Below are 24,287 nucleotides of genomic sequence, written 5' to 3'. Positions count from 1 at the left end.
GCCTTGCCTTCCTTCTCCCTCACCGTCTGTTCTGGAAGGTGCCAGAGCCCCACTCTGGAGAGCCCCTCTTGACCCACACGTCCAGACCCACACCTTTCCTTCCGCCTCATTCTACCTCTCTCAGCCACAGCCGGGCGCCAGCTTCTCCTCGGGCCACTCGACACCCGGCGTCAGACACGGCGTGGCCGCTGGCCAAGGCCAGGCCTGCCCCTTGCGCTGACCCTCCTCCTGCTCCACGCTGTGCCAATGGCTTTCTCGGGGCATCCAGCTGAGAGCACAGCCACTGGAGAGCAGGACCCGAGGCGGGGAGAAGGGAGACGCCCCACATCTCCATGGCAACCACACACACTGGCCCCCCCTGCCCCCGGAGGAGCAGTTGAGAAAGGAGGGACTTGAGCAGACCACACAAAGGTCCACACGCCACACCCTGAATGCTTGCTTCCGGGCAGGACACCAAGGAAACAATTCAGCAGAGGAAAAAGGGGGTGCAGGCAGGGGGCGGGCTCTGCGGAACAACCGGCAAACCCCACACGAGCTGAGCGCCATAGACCTACGGCACAACGCAGCCGATTGCTCTGCGACTGTTAAAATCATCATGATCCACACTGCAGAGACGCGGATGGGTCCACGGCACGTTCGATCACAAAGGACGGAACATGACTTATATGCTATGATCACAGCTCTACAAGCCGGGTATACCTCTGGGCAAAACCTGGAAGGGAAAACATACGAGTAAAGACACCTGTGCTAGAATCACACATCCAGGTCTCTGCCCTTGAAATTCTCTTGGGGGCGGGGGGGGGGGGGGGGGCGCGAGTGCCTGGGTGGCTCAGTCGGTTAAGCGTCCGACTCAGTTTCAGATCATGATCTCACGGTTTCGTGAGTTCAAGCCCCGCATCGGGCTCTGTGCTGACAGTAGGGAGCCTGCTTGGAATTCTCCCTCTCTCGCTCGCTCTCTCGCTCTCGCTCTCTGCCCCTCCCCCACTCACAATGTCTGTCTCTCTCAAAATTAAAAAAAAAAAAAGAGTGGGATGCTTACCCAAATGAGCCACCCAGGCGCCCCAAGCTAGATCATCTTCATAATGAAATGGGAAGACAGAAAACACACACCTGTATACTCACTAACATATACACTAACCGACCAGAGAAAGTGGGATATGCAAAGCTAATTAGATCCAGGAGCCCTGGATTCCCGTGCCAGCTCTGTTGGTAGGTGTTTCATCTTGAGAAATTCTCTTCCCCTCTCTGGGCCCCCATGTTCTCTTCTACCAGCGACGGGGGGGACCGGGCCCGGCCCCGGCCGAGCCATCTGCGCGGGGCCGGTGTTCCCAGAGATGCACCTGAGGACTGGCAGGGCCAGGACACGGAGCACCCAGGTGCCTCCTGCTGTTGAAAATAGTCACAGGGCAGCAATAAGTCAACTGCACAAGGGCAAATCACCTCTAGTGCCCAAGAGACGCCGCTCAGACGCGTGCCTGGGTCTCCAACCGCTCCCGGCGGGCGCGGGGGAAGCTGTGTTCACACACCACAGGAGCGTGCAGGCCCTTGGCCAACAGGAATGTGTGGCACTCGCTTTCTGAAGGAGTCCTGTCCTCACCTCTTCAGCGACTCTGTTCCAGGGCCTGGCCTGCCGGCTCCAAAGTCACAGAGAGTGACCTCACAGTCTACAGGACAGCATCAGTCAGAAAGCAGGGCATGCCAAGTTCAAGTTCAAGGGGGGGTGGGGGGAGGACGGTTTCTTCCTGCTAGGGGAACGGGGAAGACTTCCTGGAAGAGGCAGCCTTTGAGCTGGCTGCTCTAACGGCTGGACAGAACTTACATGTATGAAGTGAGTGGGGAGAGCAGACCTAGGGGGCAGTGTGATCAGGGAGAAGGAAGTAGAAAAGAGAGTTCAGTTTGTGATAAATTACGGGAAGCATTAAGCCAGAGAGCAGACCACAAGGGCCTTAGAGGCCACACCAAGAAAATCCCCAACCAGCTGTGTTTGCCTGAAGTGTTTGCACCTGCCATCATTTGACGATAAATTCAACCCGTCATGGAACCGACAGGTGGTCAGGCAGCCACGAGTGGCACCCACTGACTTTTCGGTGCCCACCCCTGACCCCCGAGAAGCTTTCTTTGTTCAAATGGCAATTGCTTGAGATGAAAGACAGCTTCCACTTAATATTTTCTTTTTTCCCCGGAAAACAGCAAATATTGAGAACCAGTTGTAGGAGCCAAAAGGCAAAGATAATTTTTTTTTATGTTTATTTATTTTTGAGAGAGAGAGAGAGTGAGTGAGTGCACAAGCAGGGGACTGGCAAAGAGAGAGAGGGAGGCACAGAATCCGAAGCAGGCTCCAGGCTCTGAGCTGTCAGCACAGAGCCCGACGCGGGGCTCGAACCCACGAACCACGAGATCATGACCCGAGCCGAAGTCGGATGCTCAACCGACTGAGTCAGGCGCCCCAAAGATAATTTTTTTAGCAAGAGGCAGGATCCCAACTCTTGTACAGATAAGACCCAAACACATGGCCAAGGATTTAATTTAACTGATCAGTTAACGCGGGCAGCAGGAAGACGTTACATCTGGGATAGCGCAGAGAACGCCGGCTACGTGGCCATCAGACGTGCTGAAATACACTTGCTTCAGCAGAAGGGAAACCAACCTCCACAGGGCGACCGGCAATTGCATCCTCCCCCAGACACAGTCTGCATCGTTAGGGACAAGAATCGTGGTCGCCAACCAGGATTCTACAACTTACACGGTGTGTAGTGTGGCTCAAAGACAAGGAGAAGCCAGGGGCCCAGGGAAACCGATCCCCGGACGACGCCCACACTTCCACTGCGGATGCTCAGCAGAATTCCGACTCACCTCCAAGGCTTTCACGTTTTCCCCGCAAAGGGGAATACTCATCAATGCACGAACCGTGGCCTCTCCGGCACGCGTCTTATGGGAAATCGCAGCGAGGACGCACGTATGAGGTTTCGAACCCGGGCGTATGCCTAGCCATCATCACAGCTTGGCAGGCTGGGAGCCGGGTCCGTACCCAGCTGGCTGACTTTAGACTGGGAAGCAGGAGGCTCTCAGGGTGCCGCAAACCAGCCAAGAGCAAATCTCTCCCCCTTCTTTCTCCGCTGGCACTAATCCAGACACTCAGGCCTGACCACACCCTGGAGTCGCCTGAGGAGACAGGAAGAGCACTCTTGCCCATTCTAGAAACTCCACCCCCAGCGCTCCTGATTTTGCTGGTCAGCATGGGACTGGTGCATCACCAGCTTTTAAAATCCCCTGGGGAGGGGCGCCTGGGTGCCTCAGTCGGTGAAGTGTCGGATTCTTGATCTCGGCTCAGGACACGGTCTCACAGTTCATGGGTTCGGGCCCCACGTCAGGCTCTGGGCTGACAGCTCAGAGCCTGGAGCCTGTTTTGGATTCTCCCCTGTGTCTCCCCCTCTCTGCCCCTCCCTGGCTCATTCTCTTTCTCTCTTTCTCTCAAAAACAAATAAACATTAAAAAAAAAATTTTTAAGCCCCTAGGGGAGGGGCACCTGGGTGGCTCAGTCCAACTCTTGATCTTAGTTCAGGTCATGATCTCACGGTTCATGAGTTTGAGCCCCCCATCAGGCTCTGGGCTGGCATCATGGAGCCTTTTTGGGATTCTCTCTCCTTTCTCCCTGCCCCTCCCCTGTGTGCTCGCTATCTCTCTTTCTCTCTCTCTCAAAAATAAATAAATAAACTTCAAAAAAAAGAAAAAGAAAGAAAATCTCCTAGGGGATTCTAGTGAAGAGCCAGGATTGAGAACCACTGGGCCAGATAACAAGACCACTTTGTCCCAGACGCTCCGGCTTTATCGTACTGTTTCCTTGTCATTGATAGCCGCTAGCCTCAGCACAGGACCAGAGAACATCAGCGGGGTGTTTTCTAAAAAAATCCTCCTCAAAATTAACCTTCGGTAGAGACCATAAAACAAGCACAACTCCTGACCTGGTCAGACTTGGCAAACATCGCGAATGTGCTAGAATCTTCCACTGCGCTTGCCATCAACCCAATGAGCAGTCCGCGGGGCTGAGCACAGGCCTGGTCTCCTAATTTGCGTGTACGGAGTGGAGAGCCCTTTAGGCGTGTGCGCTCACAGGCACTGACGCCTTGGTGCACACACGGGCATTCACGCACACGCTCACACTTCACACCCACAGAGGAGCCTCCAAATCAAAGAGTGGGGTCCCAGAATTATAAAAGGGCCCCGCCTCCCACTGGAGTAACTGACGGACTTTCGATGGGCTGGTCCCACGGTGGGGGAGGTGACGGACAACGGGGCAGATGATGGCGGATCCCAACGCTTTCCCCCCCAACCCTTCTGAGACCTCTGACAGGCGTTACAAACCTGACGTTATCACAGATTGCTTGGAACCCACTCATCGCTTCTCCAAGGCCGGCCCCGGGCAGTCGTTGGCACGTCTCCTCCCTCCGATGGGCCCTGTGCTGGGGGCTCCCGAGGCCCCCCGACCTGCCTTTCTGTGGCACTGTGGAAGGCCTGGGTCAAGTGTCTCGAGGAAGGATGCTCTCCCCTGTCCTCCCTTTCTTGGTCCCCACGGTCCCTGTCCCCCCACGTGCCCCACACTTACTGCAGGCCGCACAGGTGAAGCACGCATCATGGTAGAGGTTCCCCATGGCCTGGCAGGCCTGGCCGGCCCCGAACACCCCTTTGCTGCATTTCACACAGGCTCCTGCAAAGTAAGAACACGCCAGTGAGTCAGGGCGAGAGACAGAGTAAACCGAGTCATAGAAAAGCCAATGAACAAAGTGAGATGCCTGTCCCTCCCCATGACCGGACCATCACCAAATCCAGTGGATTACTCCCTTGAGATCGCTCTCTCTCTCTCTCTCTCTCTCTCCATCAGCTTTTCAACTCCAGGAGCTGGCCTTCAGAACCCCACTCCCGAGCCCCGTGCCGACCTCCATAATGGCATGCTGATATTCAGAAAAATCTCTGCTTTGCCGATCTACACCCCAGCCCAAAGCTTTCAAAGGCCCCCACTGTTTATCAGATGCATCCGAAAAAACCGCACCATGATCATAACCTGCCAAGCATGCGGGTCGGGCGATTTCAACAAAATCCTTTCCTTCAATTCTCAATGGGAACCAACTAGGGTTGACGATCCTCACTTTTTTTTTTAAGTATATTCATGTGTTTTGAGAAAGAGACAGAGAATCCCAAGCAGGCTCTGCTGGCACAGAGCCCGGCGCAGGGCTCGAACTTACGAACTGTGAGATCGTGACCTGAGCTGAAATCATGAGTCAGACACTACTGAGCCACCCAGGTGCCCTGATGAGCCTCACTTTTTGCAGAAGTATCAGGCCACCAGCCCCACGTCTAGCAGGCCGCAAGGCCATGGCCCTTCCCTGCCCCTCACCTCCAAACAAGCTCCCTCTAGGGTCCCAGCTCTCAGCCTTTGCTCACAGGCTCCCCTGCCGGGCACCCTACACCCACCCTTTGTCCCTTCAAGTCCCCAGGCCTCCCTCCCTCTCCCCTCTCCGGCTCTGATGGCAACGTGATGAAACAGAAATCAGTCTCTAACCTTCAGCCTCCCCGCCCACTCGCTTCCCACGAGGCATGAGTTAACCTGGAAACTTCTGGGAGCATCACTTCTCAATTAGGAACACCTACGTGTTCCCAGGAGTGGCCGACGGCCGTAAAGGCCACTCTGCAAACCACCAAGGTCACTGGAGTTGGTCCTGCCTCAGCTACAAAGCTGTCTATCGAGCCCGCTCCCGAACTAGAACCCCACAATCCATGCACTATGTGACTAGGGCAGATCATTTGAACTCCCCGCTGTCTGGGGTTTCACCCGTAGGGCGGGATGATGGCAGCCCCTGGAAGGTTTACGGGGAGAGGACACGCCAAGAGTACCTGGTACAGCGCCCTCCACTTGGCAGACGTTCAGTGGCCAGGCACACACGTAACAAGGATGCAGTAACGCTACTGTGTTCAGCAAAAAGTTGCTTCCACGTCAAACGGGCTCTTTAAGAAGTGCCAGTCGTCCCAGGATCGTACTCTGTGAGTAAGCGGGAAGTCTCTCTGTCTAGACCAACCCAGAATCTCTGCGGCTGTAGCCCAGGCTCTGGGCCAGTCCACATAAAGGAGTCGCTGGGGCTTCCTTTCTAAGAACTCCTTCATTGCAGTCAAATGAAAACCATCACAGTTATGTAAATGATGCATGAAATTAAAACAAAAATTCAGGGAGTAAATATGCCAAAATACAAAGAGGGGTTGCTTGGGGCGCCTGGGCGGCTCAGTCGGTTGAGCGTCCGACTTCGCCTCTGGTCATGATCTTACGGTTGGTGAGTTCGAGCCCCGCGTCGGGCTCTGTGCTGACAGCTCGGAGCCTGGAGCCTGCTTCCGACTCTGTCTTCCTCTCTCTCTGCCCCTCCCCCACTTGCACTCGTTCTCTCTCTCTCTCAAGAATAAACACTAAAAAAAGTTTTTTAAAAAAAGAGTGGTTTCTTATAAAATTATCGTTGGTTTTACTTCTTGCATCTTAATTAAAAACAGATCTGGGGCGCCTGGGTGGCTCAGTCAGTTAAGCATCTGACTTGGGCTCAGGTCATGATCTCACGGCTCGTGAGTTCGAGCCCCGCGTCAGGCTCTGTGCTGACAGCTCAGAGCCTGGAGCCTGCTTCGGATTCTGTGTCTCCCTCTCTCTCTGCCCCTCCCCCACTTGCACTCTGTGTCTCTCTCTCTCTCTCTCTCTCTCTCTCTCTCTGTCTCAAATATAAACATTAAAAAAAAGTCTTACAAGAGCAAGTGCTCTCTCTAGACTAGAAAAGGTCTAGTGTCAAAGCCGTCTGCATATGTTTAAATATATGGTATAACCTTAAAATTTTGAACACATACACACGCGGAGCTCCCCCAGAGTCCAGCTGGCAACCAGACTGTGTTCTCGGTCGGCGGGGGCTCAAGCACCCTTTCCTAATGCTGGTGTCGGGCAGTTCTCAGGCTGCAAATGCCCAGCCTTCCGCCTGCAGGATGGAAAGCCCTGTGTTTCAGAGCCCTATCGATTCAAGTTGACGAACTGTGTCAAGCTCAAAGCTAACACGTGGTTTGTGAAAGCACGCACACCAGGTTCACAGAGGGCTCACCAGGCCCAGGGCCCTCAACTCACTTCACCAACACTGCCTTCAAGAAGCAGGCGAGGCCGTTTGTAGGAACAGCCAGGAAAAGCAGCTGTTGGCGGGAATTTGTTCATGGAAAGGTCTGGAGAACACAAGTAGTAGTTACCTACGGTTCTTCTGTTCCACCGTTTTATTATGAAATTTTCAATCACGCAGAAAAGCTGAAAGAATCGTGGGGGAAACACCCATACGCCCACCACCCCAATTCTCCGGGTGTGATCATTCTGCTGTCAGTCAGCCCAACAACCCTTCTTATCTTTGATGCATTTCGAAGTAAGGTGCAGAGAGCAGTCTGCCTCAGCCCCAAACACGTCAGCCTGCAAACCATTAAGAAGAGTTCATTATTTGCTGACAGTTGTTTTTTTTTTTTTTTCCAAGAGAAAATTCACAAACGGCGAAATGCACAAACGGAAAGTCTACCGTCCAATGAGTTTTGACAAATGACCTACATCAGGCAAGCCCCGGCCAAGATACAGAATATTTCCAACACCCTCGCAAACTCCCCAGTGCCCTTCCCGTCCATCTTCAGCAAATGTGATCCTGAAGAAGAAACGCTCTCTAAAAAAAAACCCATCAGATATCAGGCCACGGGATGGTATGAACTATACTACTCGGTGATCCGGCGATCCACTTCCAGACAAGTGTCCCAAGCCCGCTGATCGACCTGACCGGAGCTCGCTACGCGACAAGCAACAAAGGCTGGCGCGTCAGGCAGCCGCGAAAGCACAGTCAAAGCAGACCATCCACGGACCGGATGGAAGGGTCAAAGCCCCGGGACTATAACTCTGTTCACAAACACGGAACAAAACCACGGCCGAGGCAGCATCACTTCTTCCCCGTTAACCACGGTGACCTCGTGGCTTAAGCCACCGTAGCGATGCAGAGAGCGGACGAGGGTGAGACACAGAGGTGTGGGCAGCCCTTCTACCTGTGCACGGGGCGGACACGGGAAGAGGCCAGCCTCCCATCGAGGACGTGCGCTCATCTTGTTTGGATCTGGGGAATGGGATCAGACGTCCTCTCCCACCCCCGCTCGTAAAGCCAATGGCAGGAGGACAGCGTCATCGAGTGGGCAAGAACAGGTGCACGGGCCACCCGGGGGTTTCCTGCTACTTTATCACGGCGGCTCAGGTCTTTCTCGCTCCCCGTAGCCGGCACAGCAACGCTCTCCTCTGGTTTCCTCTTCGCCCGAGGGCTCTGACCTACTGACTTCTGCTTCCCGGGAACTTTCTCTTACTCCAGCAGCCCGCGTCCTCCGGGCTGCTGACCTCCTTTCCCGCCACTCGGATCATCCAGCACCGACACAAAGCAAGGAAGGAAGGCGTTGATGCTCTAAGCCATCGGTCACAGAGCGAGGAAGAGCCCGTAAGAAGCCACGTAGGTGGGAAAGCATTTCATCCTTGTGCCTGGTGGTAAATGCACAGAAAAGTACTTCACGGGGGCGCCTGGGTGGCTCAGCCGGGTGAGCACCGACGTCGGCTCAGCTCATGATCTCCCGGTTGGTGAGTTGGAGCCCCACATCGGGCTCACTGCTGTCAGCACAGAGCCTGCTTTGGATCCTCTGCCCCCTCCCTCTGTTCCTCTCCCTGCTCGCTCTCTCTCAAAAATAAAGAAAATGTAAAAAGAAAGAGAGGGGGAAAAAAAAGAAAATAAAAAAGTGCTTCATGGGCAGGAAATAGATCTAGTCTTCCTTCGCGAGGGGCAAAAAAGTAAATTTCATATTCTAGGGAATAATGTACCTACCAGACCCTGCGCTGGGAGTTTTCATCCCTTTCTCAAAGCCAAGTTCTAGAAAAGTGCTGTAACTTGCAGAAGAGCACACGGTCTGGGAGATGTGACATGAGCCCACGTTCTAACTCAAAGGTCCCATTATCCCTGCCGCGTTGGAGGCTATGGGGGTTCCTGCCACACTCAGAAAAAAAGAGGGCTCCTTTCTCACCCTCAACAAACCACATGCTCAGGGATGCGGCCCCAAGCCCAGCCCGGCCCCGGAGCTCCCACTGACCACCCTGGCCCACCACTCATTCTGCCCTATCCCCAAGTGCACAGGCTGTCTTCCCGCCTGGGACCCCAGCCACAGCCCCCCCACACCCACCCCCCGCCGCCTCCCTTTGCAATGCAGACCCTCACTTAGCTCCTCCTACCCTCCTGGAGGGGACACTGCCACCGAAGCATTCAGCCCACAGATACTTCTCTGTCACTCACTCAGAACCAGGCTCCCGCTAGATGCCGGCAAGATGACAGTGAGCAAGGTGACAGTCCTCAGGGAGCCGTCACCCAGGGATGCGGGGAACCAGAATCTGCCACCTCTGATAGCTGAGCTGACCAATCCCACCTACGGTCCTGCACTGTGAGTTCACTAAGTGCCCAGGGCTGGGGACAGGCTCCAGCTCATGAAATCAAATATATGTATATATACACACGTATCTGATATATATATATATATATATCAGATATATATATAAATCAGATACGTGTGTATATATATATGTTGGTCTCTGTCCCCGTTCCTTCTAACATTGGGTCTATGACCCCAGTTCCTGACACAGAGCTCCTAAATCCTTTGGAGTTTCTTGGGCGGCGGGAACGTCTTTTGTTCTAACCAGGCAACTCTCGGTGGGCTCCTGGATGGGGGCTGGTCACTGGAAAGACGGAGCCGTGATAAGAAGCTTGGAACTTTCTGCCCCAGCCCCATCCTTCAGAGAGGAGAGAGGGGCTGGAAAACGAGTTAACGATCCATCCTGCCTACATGAAGCTGCCATAAAAATCCCCAAAGCATGGGGTTCAGAGAGCTTCTGGGCTGACTCCACAGGGCAGGGGCTCCTGGGCTCGGGCCCCTCCCGGACCCCGCCTTATGTATCCCTTCACCCCACTGTTCATCCGTATCCTTTATCATGCACGTTATTATAAAATAAATTGGCAGCCATGCTTCCCTGAGTTCTGTGAGCTGTGCTAGCAAATGATCAAACCTGAGAAGGGGGCCGTGGGGACTCGGATTTATTACCGACAGGTAGATGGTGCCAGAATTGAAAGGAATCTTGCGACGGCCAGCGGGTCGGGGTGGGAAGGGCCCCCAGACCTGATGTCCCAGCGTCACGAGTATGAGTGGCAGCAGGTAGAGGGAAGAAACGCAAGTGAGTTCTTACAAAGCAGGGCTCAGCAAGAAGAAAGGCCACCAGACCCCTCTGCTTTCACGTGGCCCCTCAGCTATAGGATTTTAGAGAAATGTCCAACAACAACAACAACAACAACAAAAGAAAATGTCATCACGTGTCACTATCATCATCGGAGTACGTAAACCAGGAAGAAAGGGAGGGAAAGAAGGAACCAAATGTTTAGAAGAGAGGAAGGGATATGCATTTCTCCCCCTGCAGTTAGACTTTACTGCCTGAAACCCGTTCCCCAAACCATGGCCGGAGGGACCTCTTTGAAAACAGCTTTCAGGAGGTGGCGGTTACATATAATAAACGTCACACATCTAAAGTGTACAAGTTGATAAGATTTTAAAACAAATTTTTAATGTTTATTTTTGAGAGACAGAGAGAGACTGAGTGCGAGTGGGGGGTGGGGAGGGGGCAGAGAGAGAGGGAGACACAGAATCCGAAACGGGCTCCAGGCTCCGAGCTGTCAGCACAGAGCCCGACGCCGGGCTCGAACTCACGGGCCGCGAGATCATGACCTGAGCCGAAGTCGGCCGCTTAACCGACTGAGCCACCCAGGCGCCCCTCAGTTTGTGTTTTCTAGAGGTTCTACAAGTGGACTCTAGAATATGTACTCTCTTCTTATCCAGTTTCCTTCACTTGGCATAATTATTTTGAGATTCACCCGTGTCGTCACACGAAGAGTTCATTCTTCCTCGGCGCTGAGTAGTATCCCTTTGCCTGGATATACCACGGCCTGTTTATCCGCTCCCCTGATGACAGAGGTCTGTGGCGTCTCCAGTTGGGGGCTGTTACCAAAAAAGCTGCTTGTATACAAGTGTCTGTATAGAAATGTATTTCCTTTTTTTCTCGGGTAAAGAAAGACCTAGGAGTGGAACGGCTGGGTCTTACGATAAGCGTATGTTTAACCTCTTAAGAAGACGCCGGACTGTTTTTCCAGAGAAATTCTAACATCTTACAGCCCCACCAGCAGCTTGTTAAGAGTTCTAATTTCTCTGCATCCTTGCCAACACTTGGAATGACAGTCTTTTTCATGTCATCCATTCGAAGAGGTCCATAGTGCTGTCTCCTTGTGGTTTCATTTTCTTTTTCCTACTGACTACCGGTGTCGTACCTGAGCACCCCTACGTGTGTTGATTGACCATCCTGCACCTTCTCTGGTGAAGGCTCTGTCCCAATCTTTGGCCCATTTTTCTTCTTTTTGTTGAGCTGTGAGGATTCCCTTTATAGTGGGGCTATGAGCCCTTTATCAGACACACGCCTGGTAAAGATTTTGCTCGAGTCCTATGAACTGTCGCTGCCTTTGTCTCCTCAGACTGTCAGCTGCATTTCAACACACGGAGTTCACCGGGCTCTGCCTCAACTTCTCCCTCCCTGTGTGCAGTGTGGACGCTCTCTCAAGCCAGCACGCTGCAACAACCAGAGGGCTCGCCTCATTTCCTTCCCGTCTCTCAAGAATCACCACCCTGGGGACGCCCGGGGGGCTCAGTCGGTTAAGCGTCTGACTCTTGATTTCATCTCAGGTCATGGTCTCACAGTTCGTGGGTTCAAGCTCAGAGTCAGCTCTGTGCTGGCAGTATGGAGCCTGCTTCGGATTCTGTGTCTCTCTCTCTCTCCTCTCTCTCTGCCCCTCCCCCGCTCATGCTTGCCCTCTCTCAAAATAAATAAACCTAAAACAAATCTTAAAAAAAAAAAAAACCAATAGATCGGGGTGATTTTTTTTTTTTAATATGACATTTATCAGTTTGGCTTATTTGCTTCTGGCACTTTTGTTAATAGAATTTATTTGTGAGACCAGTTTTAGGTTCACATTAAAATTGAGCAGGAGGGGGCGGGCCTGGGAGGCTCAGTTGGTTAAGCGTCCGACTTCGGCTCAGGTCATGATCTCCCGATTCGTGGGTTCGAACCCTGCATTGGGCTCTGTGCTGACAGCTCAGGGCCTGGAGCCTGCTTTGGATTCTGTGTCTCCCTCTCTGCCCCTCCCCTGCTCACGCTCTGTCTGTCTCTCTCTCTCAAACATAAGTAAACATTAAAACTTTTTTTTTTTTAATAAAAATAAAATTGAGCAGAAGGTACAGAGAGTCTCCGTATTTTCCTGCCCCCCTCACATGCTCGGCCTCCCCCACTATCACCATCCCCCCACCACAGCGCTACATTGGTTCCAACTGATGGACCTACGCTGACACATCATCACCCAAAGTCCGTAGTTTACAGGAGGTGTTGACCATCCAGTGGGTTTGGACGAAAGGCGAATGACACGTAACCACCATTACAGCATCATACAGGAGAGTCTCACTGCCCTAAACATCTTCTGTGTTCCACCTAGTGCTCCCTCCCTCCCCCAACCCCTGGCAGCCACCGACCTTCTCACTGCCCCCATAGTTTTACTTTTCCAGAACGTCATGGGAGTGGAATCGTACAGTATGTGGCCTTTTCAGATCGGTATCTCTTGCTCGGCAATACGCATTTACGGTTCCTCCATGTTTTCCCACGGTTTGATAGCTCATTTCTGTTCAGCGCTGAGTAAGATTCCATTGTCTGGATGGACCACGGTTCCGTGGACCTCCATCCTTCCAAGGGCCAAGGACGGACCTTCCGTTCACCCCCTGAAGGACATCTGGGTCGCCTTCAAGCTTGGCCAATTACGAATACAGCTGCTATTAATATTCACGTAGCGGATGCTGGCGTGGACGTAAGTTGCAGTTCATTTGGAGAAATACCACGGAGCAAGACTGTTGGGTTGTATGGTAAGAGTATGTTTAGTTGGTTTAAAAAAAAAAAAAAAACAAAAACAACCATCCAACTGTCTTCCAAAGTGGCTGTATGGGATTCTTTTAAAGATCATAATATTCCCACAGGAAAGGGCAAGGACTAGGGACAGTTTCCTGTTTTAAATGATGTACAACGGGAGGCAAAGAGCCACCGAGGATTATTCAAGCACTTCATCCGCCCGTCTGCTGCGGCCTGTGGCCCAGGTAGGGCTTACCTATTGGAAAATAAGCCTGCTGAGGGCAGAGGCCTGGCTTTCTACTTTAGCACCCTCACAAACACAAGGACAGCAGAGTGCCCCATACACGGCAGGTGCCAGATAAACGCTGAATGCATTCAAAAGGCAGAGGCAGGGGAGGGGAGGGGAGGGGAGGGGAGGGTGAGCCAGGTTCAGGAAAAGGTAAGAGAAGGCGCAGAGACAGGAAAGCCAGAGACACGCGCACAACTGTGGGATGATTAATGGGCCGGCAACGAGCCAGCAGGGCCCGGAGGTGGGGACAGGACGCAGGGAAACTCCCGGAGGGCCCCCTGGGACATGGGAAGTGGCAGGAAGTGAAGCTCTGACCCAGGAGGTGTGTGTGGTGTTGGAGAAGGAGGATACTCTGCACACCGAAGGTAGGAGGCAGGATTCACAAGGGGCTGCAAGGGGCCAAGGTTTCCTCCATGGAGGCTCCAAGACGGTCACGGACCCATGTGGCTCAGACGTCCTGGGACACTCCCCCGCCAGAACCTCCTGGAAGACAGGGCCCCTACCTCGACACAGGATCTGCCCCTCCCAGGCTAGCCCGGCTGTCATCCGGGAGGCCATAGTGGGCGGGCCAGGGCCTTGGGCGGTTGTCCACAGCTTTCTCTTTTTTTTTTTTTTTTTAATTTTTTAAGTTTATTTATTTATTTTGGGGGGGGAGGGCCAGAGAGAGAAGGGGAAAGAGAGAATCCCCAGCAGGCTCCGTGCTGCCAGCACAGAGCCCGACGTGGGGCTTGAACTCACGAACCATGAGATGGTGACCTGAGCCGAAACCGAGAATCAGATGCTTAACTGACTGAGCCCTCGTCCAGAGCTTTCTCTCTGGTCTTCCAGGTGATTAGCGGAAAAACCGGGCACCAGCGACATCCACTGCTAACGCTATGATGGATCGTAATGTCCTTAAGAAGCCAAAGCAATAAAACAGGCCTTCCTAAGAGCTTTCCAACTCTCCAGAAGGAAACAAACAAGTTTTACTACTACAGCAATTTGACATTTTATTATTACCATTACCACCACTGCCGTTGTTTTGGCTGCAGGTTACCGTCACTGGAGAAACACAATTCAGGCTGGCCTCTCTGTGTGCACAGCAGTGGTTCTCAAAATGCTTAAACCAGGAGAAACTTTTCTCAAAAAAAAGAAACAAACAAAAAACAAAAAAAAAAACACGGTGGACACTCAACTACATATAACAGACACTAGGAAAACCACTCTGGTCTGGGTGGGACAGAGCCTACTCTCCCTCTGCCTCCTGGAACGTTCCAGCCCCTGTCCACAAGTTCCAGGAAGGCTATTTGAGAACCAATTACACAGGATAACTGACCGAATACAGACACCACCCAGCCTGGGCAGTGCTCCACGCGAAGTGGGTTATTCCAAACTGGTATTGACTGATCTCTCGCGCACCCACAGCCAAGAGACAAACCAGGTTGAGGGCCACGGCGCCTTCCCCACTCCTTGCAGAGGCTGGATTTACAAACAAGGAGGCCAGCAAAGCAGCCTTAGCGCGAGGTTTGGCAACAGGATTCCTGCCTCCTTCCTACGGACAGCCAGACAGAGAACCCCGCAGCCTGCCCTTACCTGAACGCACAGCCAACCCAGGTGATGACCAGGTTGGCACCTTTTGTTGTTATGATAAGGTTTGAAATAAGAAGGCTCCATCAGGCTAGCCCATGGGGAAGGCAACCCCAGCTCACACCTGGGCCTCGTCCCATCCCGGTGAGTACCCCTCTCTCAGTTAGGAAGGGACGCGTCTGGGAGCCGCCCGACCCCGCTGTGGCCATCACAGGACATCCTCTCTACTCCACCCGGATGCTGCGTGTCATGTGGGATCGCACAGCCACGAACCACCTACTGTGCTGGAAAGGGATCCAGGCAAGGGTCAGGGCATCCCATCAAAGCTTGGGGGTTGGCAGGGAGGGGGCAGGTCTCCCTGGGGGCACATCTGAACAAGTTACTCTGGACACAAGTCGAGCAAGGTCTTGTCTTCAGCCGAAGGTTGCAGCCTGTGGACCTGGGTGGCTCTGGGAGTCAACAGGTTCTGGAAGAGGGGCCGAGCTTTTGGGGCAGAGCTGGACCAATGACCCCGGCAACAGTCTCCCTCCTGGCCCCACATAAGCTCACAAAAACCCCCAGAGGCAGTGGGTGCTGGGTCCTCTGGCCCGTGCAGACGGTCACTTCTCTAGTCTGGCTATGCCACTCAGTGCAGATGCCCACCATGACCTCTGAGACTCTGGTGCCAGTCTGGGGGCGTGGCCAAAGCACCTCAGATGAGTCTAAGGGAACAGCCAAGGTCAAGAGCCATGGATGCAGGTAACACAACCAACTGCATTCCACCAGGCTCCCGGGCCTCCTCTGCCTCTGCCTTCTCTCCCATGCACCCCAAAGCGCCAGGGTCAGGCGGAGGGAACCCCCCCAAGCCACAAAGGAAGTATTTAAGGCCACTCTGGGCTACAGGGTCATTGCGCCAGTCCGCTTTCTTCACTCCGAAAGCTGCTCAAAACCAGCGATGGCTTCGCTGCATCGCAGTGGGGAAGGAAGTTTCCATCAGTTTCCCAATCACTGCAGACTAGAGCGAGCCTTGCCAGACTGCCTGCAGGTTCGCGCCTGCCCCAGGGCACCCCCCACTCTCTGGCCTCCAACCTTCCCTGCCCTCCGCTCCCCAGGGGTACACAGGGTTCAAGGCACACCCTCCAGCAACCTTTCCCAAATCTGATCTGACGCGTAACGGCCACTCAGCACAGGAAACCGTGTTCTACCTTGTCAGGAGCCACGTGCACTGGGCCACCGGCAAAGAGGAAAAGCAATGAGAACAACGGCGTCGCCCAGCATGCCGAGAAAAGGGCATTTCTGTTCGCTGCTGGGGCAAGCCTGCATGTGGACAACACCTTCTGGAGGGCAGGGCGGCACGACGTACCCAAAGCCTTAAAAAACCTTCACACCACTTGACCCAGCAATTTAAGACGATTTTTACCAAGCAAAAAAAAAAAAAATCAGACATGCGGCCAAAGATGGGCGTGCACAGGCGCGGTGAGTAGCTTAGCAGCTGCCTGGCATGGGGGGAGTGGGAGCAGGGAGACACCTGCTAATGGTGGGGTCTTGCTTTTGGGGGCGATAAAGGTGTTCTAAAATCAGATACTGGGGATGGCCGCACAACTCTGACCATCCTAAAAACCGCTAAGTTGTCGACTTTCAAAGGGTGGGTTATGGGATGTGAATTACATCTCCACCAAGCTGTTAGGAAAGAAACAAGCAAGCTCACGAAAATATTATCAAGACGCTGAAGTGTGCCAACCAGAAAAGAATATAAAACCCCAAATGCAGAGGTAAAGCTAAAGAAACGCTGGGCAACTTTTACGTTTTCTAGAAGTTTTAACTATTCGAGAGCAGCACCGTCCAATAGGGCCTTTTCTGCGGTGATGAGAATGTTCTATCCGCACTGTCCACGATGTCAGCTCTGGCAGTTACTGAGCAATGTGGCTAGGACACATAAGTAACTGAATCTCTAATTTCATTTCATTTTAATTAACTTACATTTAATCTTGATTAACTTAAATTTAATTTTAAATAGCCCCATGTAGCAGACAACACAGTTCTGCCCAATTAATCTTAAGACGTGAAAAATGTTCGCCATACGATGTTAAATGAAACAAAGGGAGAGGAGACCACCACCCAGTACGTAGTAGGTTGCTTTCTATTCTTTTTCTTTAATATATTTACACATGCAGATACGCTATGAAGAGCGGTTATGAGTGGTTTTTATTTTATTTAATTTTTTTAATTTTTTTTAAACGTTTTATTTTGAGAGACAGAGAGAGACAGAGCATGAGCAGGGAAGGGGCAGAGAGAGAGGGAGACACAGAATCCGAAGCAGGCTCCAGGCTCTGAGCTGTCAGCACAGAGCCCGACGCGGGGCTCGAACTCCCGAACCGTGAGATCATGACCTGAGCCTAAATCAGGAGTCGGATGCTTAACCGACTGAGCTACCACGCACCCCTTTTTCCTAAGCTCTTACGCATTTTTTAAAACATTCTACAAGGAAGATATATTACCTTCATATTCAGAAATAGTGGTGGGATTTTTTTTTTAAGACTTAAAGAATGTTTTAAATTTAATGTGTGTTCACCACATCATATTCCTGCTCAAAAATGCTCAGTCTCTGACACCTACAGGAAGAGTTCAAAGTCCTCAGAGCACCCTGTGGCCTCACAGCCAGCCTATGCGTGGAGTTGCCGACCCCACACCCACCCTGCCACCCCCAAGACTGTTCACCTTCCAGGGTCTTCTCATGTGATTTCAGACTTACAAAAAAAATTTTTTTAAGTACTGCAAAAGCTTCTTATATACCCTTTATCCAGATTTCCCAAATGTTAGTATTTATATGATTCCAATCACCAAAATTCAGAAAACGAACACTGATAAAACCCATACCTGCATATACATGTATGTATGTATATACACATATATGGATAGGCGTATATGTATTAATCTACAGACCTTATTCAAATCTTACAAATTTTACCAACTGTCCCACTAACGTCCTTTTATCTGGACCAGGATCCCATCCCACACCCCAACCACAGACGATAGAGCAAGGCTGAGTGCAGGATGCACACTGGGTTCAGAAGGGATACTGAGGCACAGAGAGGCTTTGACGTAAGTTCACTCCAGAGCAGTGAGACACCCCCACCTCAGACAACAGCCCAATGCCACAAGTGGAACGAGAAAGAAAGGCCTTTTGTTTTTTTTTTTTTTAAGGAAAAATAAAATCCTAAACTTTTTTCATTATAACACGAGGCTGGGGGCACCTGGGTGGCTCAGTCGATTGAGTGTCCGACTTCGGCTCAGGTCATGATCTCACGGTTGTGAGTTCGAGCCCCGCGTCGGGCTCTGTGCTGACAGCTCGGAGCCCAGAGCCTGCTTTGGATTCTGTGTCTCCCTCTCTCTCTGCCCCTCCCCCACTCACCCTGTCTCTCTCAAAAATAAATAAACATTAAAAAAATTTTAAATAAATAAGCAAACACTTTAAAAAAAAAGATTTTAGATGAACACAAGGCTGATTTAGAGATGCTTTAAATACGCATTCACCAAAGAAGGAAAAAGGGTGTCACAGAGAAGGAAAGGAACACGAAGGTGGTGGAAACTTCAAGCTGGGAGGGATGTCGGTGCTCTCCAATTTCCAGAGCCCTGGCTCCTTCTCTTCCGCCCGCTGCCCCAGGGAGTCAGGAGCAGGAGACCGCGGGCTGGGGAGGGTCTCCCCCTCCCGTGCCAGCTGGGAGGTACCACCAGCCACACTTTGCCCCTGGGACAAACACAGAGTCTGGAAGCACGCTTCTCTCGATTCTGCGGCTAACCCCGAGCACGGCCTTGGAGGAGTGACCTCCTTGCTCTGTCCCCATCTTCGAATCAGGAAACAATACTGGGCGCTCTGCGGGCCGCCGGAAACGTGAGATGGTGCTGGTAAAGCACCGGGCACAGCCCTCCTTCCGTAACCGGCCCCACGCCTTGCGTGGGAACAACGTGGGGGGACTGGGTCCGAGCCCCCGCCACAAACCAGGGGCCTTCGCACCTGTCTGCTGCTTGACCGAGAGGCTAAGACGGGGCACATCGTCAATTCCCCTTTCTGATCAAAGACACAAGCATTGCTTCTGAAGACTATGGCGTTTAGAATCTGTAGAGTAGGCCAGCCATCTGCAGTACAGACACAGACGTGATTTTGCTGAGTGAGGAACGGGAAGAAGGGCATGAGGATTCTTTCTGGGCTCAGGAGTGACAGGACCTGGTTTTGTTTTCACGGGATCGTCCCAGCTGCCGACGGGATCGGATCCTAAATTAGACTGCTTGCTGGCCAGACGGCAGAAAATTCTTTTTTTTTTTTTTTTTTCTTTTAGGTTTTTTATTTATTTTGAGAAAAAGAGAGGGGGAGAGTGAGAGCAAGCAGGGGAGAAGCAGAGAAAGAGGGGGCGAGAGGACCCCAAGCAGGCTCCACGCTGTCAGCACAGAGCACGATGTGAGGCTCGAACTCGTGAACCGTGAGCTCATGACCTGAGCCGAAACCAAGAATCGGACGCGTAACCGACGGAGCCACTCAGGTGCCCCCAGAAGGAAAGACTCTCTAACCACCGGAAGCGATCTCCCACTCTGGCTGCCCCTGAGAGAGAGCCCCCTCCCACTGCTGGTTCCCCAGAGGAACGAAGAGGGGTTGTTCGGAGGGTCCGGAGAAGAGCTTCCCGAGGCCCAGGGGGAAGAGGGGCCCCCAGCTCTCCATTCTGATCCTATGATCACCTGCAAAAAATTAAACTCTGGCCGGCCTTCAAAAAAATCAAGCCACCAGGGTGACACGAAGTCTCCCAGCAAGAACCAGAAACCGAATGGAAGGGGCATCTCCAACAAGCAACTCAAGAGGAAAAGGCTTCATTCGCTGGCTTCTGGGTTCTAGCTGTGTGTCCTCCCCTGGGGCCCTTCACCAGTATAATTCTCACCAGGGACTCACTGCTCCAACAAAGTTCACTCTCGTTCCCTCAGATGCCTAAAAATTAAATAGCTGTGTGTCAGAACAAAAGTCTCTCTTAACAGTGATTATCCCCAAGTGGAACGATCGGTCCCTTGTACATCATTTTTGTCGGCACAGAGTTTCTGACTTTCCCACGGTTAGTTGCACGTGAGTTTTTGGAAATGGCAAAACCATGCAAGTGTTCCGCGTTAGTGAAAGCTGGTGGGAAAAAAAAAAAAAAAATCAAACCCTTCTGAGACCATAGTAACTACCAAAAAAGGGTTGAAAATCGGCTGTGAAGACAGTTATTTTAACAGAAGGAATTAGAAGGGTGTCAGCCAAGTGTCCTCCTCACGGAGGAGCCAGTTTAGAAAGTAGCCAGCAGAGCGGAGCCTGGAAACCCTGGAAACAGCGCATCAAGAAGGAAAGGGGGTGGGGGCTCTCACATACTGTTTGGGGGAAGGCTAAACGGCCCAGTCCCTTCAGAAAACTTTTTGGCAGCTGCTGAAAAAGTTAAACACACTCCTACTCCATGAGCCAGCAACTCCCCTCCTAGGTATTTACCCAGCAGAAGTGAAAGCGTATCTCGACACAAATGACCATAGCCGACTTCTCCTTCAGCCCCAGAAGGAAAGAAGACAAACATTCCTCAATAGGGAAATGGAAAAACAAAGGGTGGTGTACTCACCGAATGGAATGCTACTTGGTTAAAAAACAAAAAAAAAAAGAAAAAAAGACAAACACCTGACACACAGGAGCAACAGAGATGAATTTCACAGACGTTCTCTGCGTGAACGGTGCCAGACGAAAGAGGACTACAGTCGAGGCTCGATATTCGTGGTATAATGTTCCGTGAAGTCACCGCAAATGCCGAATTATCGAATAGTGAACATCGCCCCCCCTGGAGGAAATACAGGGTTAGGTTCCCGCCAGCCTCTGGTCAGAACACTGGCATCAACCAGTCAGTACATAACCTTGCTTTTTCTGTGTTTCTGTTTAAAGACACCTTATTTAAAATTGTTTAATGTTTATTTTTGAGAAAGAGTGAGAGAGAGGAAGAGAAGGAGAGAGACAATGCACGAACAAGCAGGGGAGGGACACAGAGAGAGGGAGACACAGAATCCGAAGCAGGCTCCAGGCTCTGAGCTGTCAGCACAGAGCCCGATGAGGGGCTCGAACCCACAAACTATGAGATCATGACCTGAGCCAAAGTCGGACACTCAACTGACTGAGCCACCCAGGCGCCCCTAAAGATGACTTATTTAACATATATTGTTGACTTCGTTAACACTGAACTCACGGCCAACAGCATCAGGACATGTGCCTGAACGAAACTTATCAAACACAGGTATTTTCTCTGTTAAAGCACATCACAGCCTTCTCGAGTTTACCAATACCACCCAGCACTTCAGCACTGTCCCTGAGGAACATTTTATACAGAAAAATCACCAAGAGCACAAAAACGCAAAAACCATGGCACTAAAACGACCACAAAAAAGACACTTGTTTACAGTGAGAGCTAAAACAAGCAGGCAGAGCAACGCCCCGCTCACCCTCAGCGGGGAATGTGTGTGGGGGGCCACTCACATTTTTCACCCCTCCGCACATGTCCCCAAATGACCGCCAAAGCGCTACGAGTCGATTCTGGGGTGACAAATAAATCTTAGCAATTAGGCAAACTCGCAAATACAGAATCCGTGAATAGTGAGGATATCGGCTGAATACGAACACCGCACGAATCCATTTATGCTGTGTTTTAGGGCAGGCGAAACTAATAAACGATGAAAAAAATCAGAAAAGTGCTCGGCTGGGGGTGGGCACGGACTGGAAGAGGCAGGAGGGAACTTCCTGGGGCCGGAACTCTACTATACCTTGACAGGAGGGCGGGCTACCCGGGTGCCAGCATCTGTTACAACTCACCCAACGACACATTCCAGGCTGTGCTTACGTGTAACTTTTTAAAGACACAGCCACACGGGGCGCGTGGGTGGCTCAGCCGGTTAAGCGTCCGGCTCTTGGTTTCGGCTCAGGTCATGACCTCACGGTTCTTGAGTTTGAGCCCCACGTTGGGCTCCACACCGACAGTGCGGAGCCTGCTTGGGATCCTCTCCCTCTGCCCCTCCCCAACTCAGGCGCACGCTCTCTCTCTCTCAAAAATAAGTAAGTGGACTTTAAAATATAAAATTAAAATAAAATAAAATAAAATAAAATAAAATAAAATAAAATAAAATAAAAACACAGCCACAAATTCCTCGATGCTCCTTCCATCCAGAGGTGGGGAGTCTGCCACCCCTCCCCCATTCAGGCACAGGTGACTGCTTTCACCAACGGTGTGCAGCAGAAGTGACACAAAGCCACTACCAGGGCTGGGTCAGAAAAGGCCACGCGGCAGAAAGGCCCCGGGCCTGCCCTCTGATACCCAGTGCGGAGACTGAAACCCCACAAACAAAGCACACAGCTGGGCTGAGGCCCCGCTGGCTTACTCAGCATCGGATCCCTTCTTCCTGCTGCCCTCCCCCTTCCCTTCCTTTGCTCTCTGGCTCTAAACTAGGGCAGGGCTGCCTCGCCCCACACCCACACAGCCACTGACACCGAGGGGTGGCAGCCAGGGGCCACAGGCCGAGGAGGGAGGGCTGGCTCTAACACTGCACTGACCTCCGAGGCCAGCCACCAAAGGGCCTCTGTCTGAGCCCCACTGCCAGAGAGGAAGGCATCGGCCACGCCGGAACGGGCCGCAGACAATGGGGTCTTTGGAGGCTCCTTGGGAAAGCCACCCATCTTGGCTCCCCTCCCTACACCCAGGCGAGGCCTCCGCAGCCCAGCCAGAGGCGCGGGGTGCGGGCCCCTGTTGGCCGGGGCCCAGGGGAGCCCAGTCCCGGGGGGCCTTCTGCCACCTCTCTTACTAGAAACACCATCTTTCCTTTCTCGAAGGACAGCCAGGGGACGTGCAGTCCCCCTGGATGTCCCTCCTGTCCTCGCAAAACTGAGTGTGTTTTTAAGGTCCTGGAACGTTGGCTCAGCTACGAGGACCACCTGCTCAGATCGCAGAGTACCTTCTTCCTCCATCAGAACAGACGCTTCAAGGGGCTGTGAGGGCCGTCTCGTCGCCTCCTGCAGCGGGCACACAGCCTCAGTGCGCTCGTGTCGGGGCGGTGGCTACCGGACAGACTACATCTTAAGCACCTGTGGGCTTGGGGCGCCTGGGTGGTTCAGTGGGTTGAGCATCTGACTTTGGCTCGGGTCATGATCTCGCGGTTCGTGAGTCGGAGCCCCTCATCAGGCTCTCTCCTGTCAGTGCAGAGCTTGCTTGGGATCCTCTGTCCCCCCTCTCCCTCTGCCTGTCCCCGCTTGCACTCTCAAATATAAATAAACAAACAAACAAAGTAACAAACACTAAACGCAGAACTAACGTAAAAATATTGATGAGCTGTTTGACATTTTTTTCGCCATATCAAGTCTGGCCCAGAGGAGATATCACCCTTAGAGCACATCTCACGGGGACCGGCACACTCTGAAGTCCTTCCCAGCTGCTGGACAGTGCAGATCTACGTTAATTAATTTAGTCTTCCCACCAGCCATGCCCGCGTTTTCTTGACGGGGAAACTGAGGCACAAAGGCCTTCGAAGAGTCGGCCCGGGGCCGATCGACAGCCCACAAGCAGTTCCGCAAATTCTGACTTCAGGACAAGACGAACGCCCTCTCAGATAAGAACACACACATCTGCCTGCCGGCACCTCCCCCTGCTCCTGTCCAAACTTCCCCGGGACTCTGGGCCCCGCAGTTCTGCCACCCGGACTACGGCATCCCAGCCTCTTCCGGCCACTCCGGTCCTGGGCTACCCGGAGCATCTTCCACCCGGGCGGCACCTCGTCCGGGTGCCTCCGGGTCAGGGTGAGGTGTGCCTGCCTCCCACGCACGCCCCGGCATGTGCACGTGGGGTGTGGAGGGGCCCCGGGGTGTGCACGCACCACAGCAGGAACGTCCCCACTCAAAGGGCCGGCACTCGGGAGGGAGTCGGGGACTCTCCTCATCCCTCTGCTGGCCACGGTGTTCATTCATTGATTCAGCAAGTCTTTGCCGCACGCCTGCCGGGTGCCAGCCACTGCCCTGGACCCCGGCACACAAGGGGGAACAGAACGGACGCCCCCCCACCCCGTCCCCGCTCATGGAGCCCACATCCCAGCAAGTGGAGCTAAGCAACAGGTCTGGGCACAAAGGAAGCCCCGCAAATCCTAATTCCACCTCCTGTATACAGTAGGTGTTCCCTAATGACCGTGGAGGGAGTGTGTCATCTGGGCCTGGAACTGGATGTGGTGACGGACAGAGGTGGGGGAGGGGCAGCCGAGAGCCCCGGGGACCCAGCAGGAGAGCCAGTGACCCGGTCGCTGGGGGGTCACGCCCACAAGCCTAGCCTCAGGACTCCAGAGCTCCACCCGGCCAAGCTAAGGTACGAGCGGTCCAGAGACTCACCC

The 24,287-nt window shown here is 52.8% G+C and overlaps 1 protein-coding gene across 3 annotated transcripts in view; it reads right to left on the bottom strand.

The window, feature by feature from the left end:
* LIMD1 (LIM domain containing 1) overlaps positions 1-24,287 on the bottom strand; it is a 66,272-nt gene that overhangs the window by 30,193 nt on the left and 11,792 nt on the right. For all 3 annotated transcript variants that reach the window (XM_053898301.1, XM_053898300.1, XM_053898303.1), the window contains exon 2: positions 4,604-4,705. In XM_053898301.1, coding sequence (XP_053754276.1) covers positions 4,604-4,705 — 102 coding nt within the window. The remainder of the gene's footprint in view (positions 1-4,603; positions 4,706-24,287) is intronic.

The sequence above is a fragment of the Panthera pardus genome, unplaced genomic scaffold (genome assembly GCF_024362965.1).
Source record: "Panthera pardus isolate Hobbes unplaced genomic scaffold, ASM2436296v1 HiC_scaffold_8, whole genome shotgun sequence".
NCBI lineage: Eukaryota > Metazoa > Chordata > Mammalia > Carnivora > Felidae > Panthera > Panthera pardus.
Note: the sequence above shows the minus strand (reverse complement) of the source record. Positions and strands in the feature narration are given on the sequence as shown.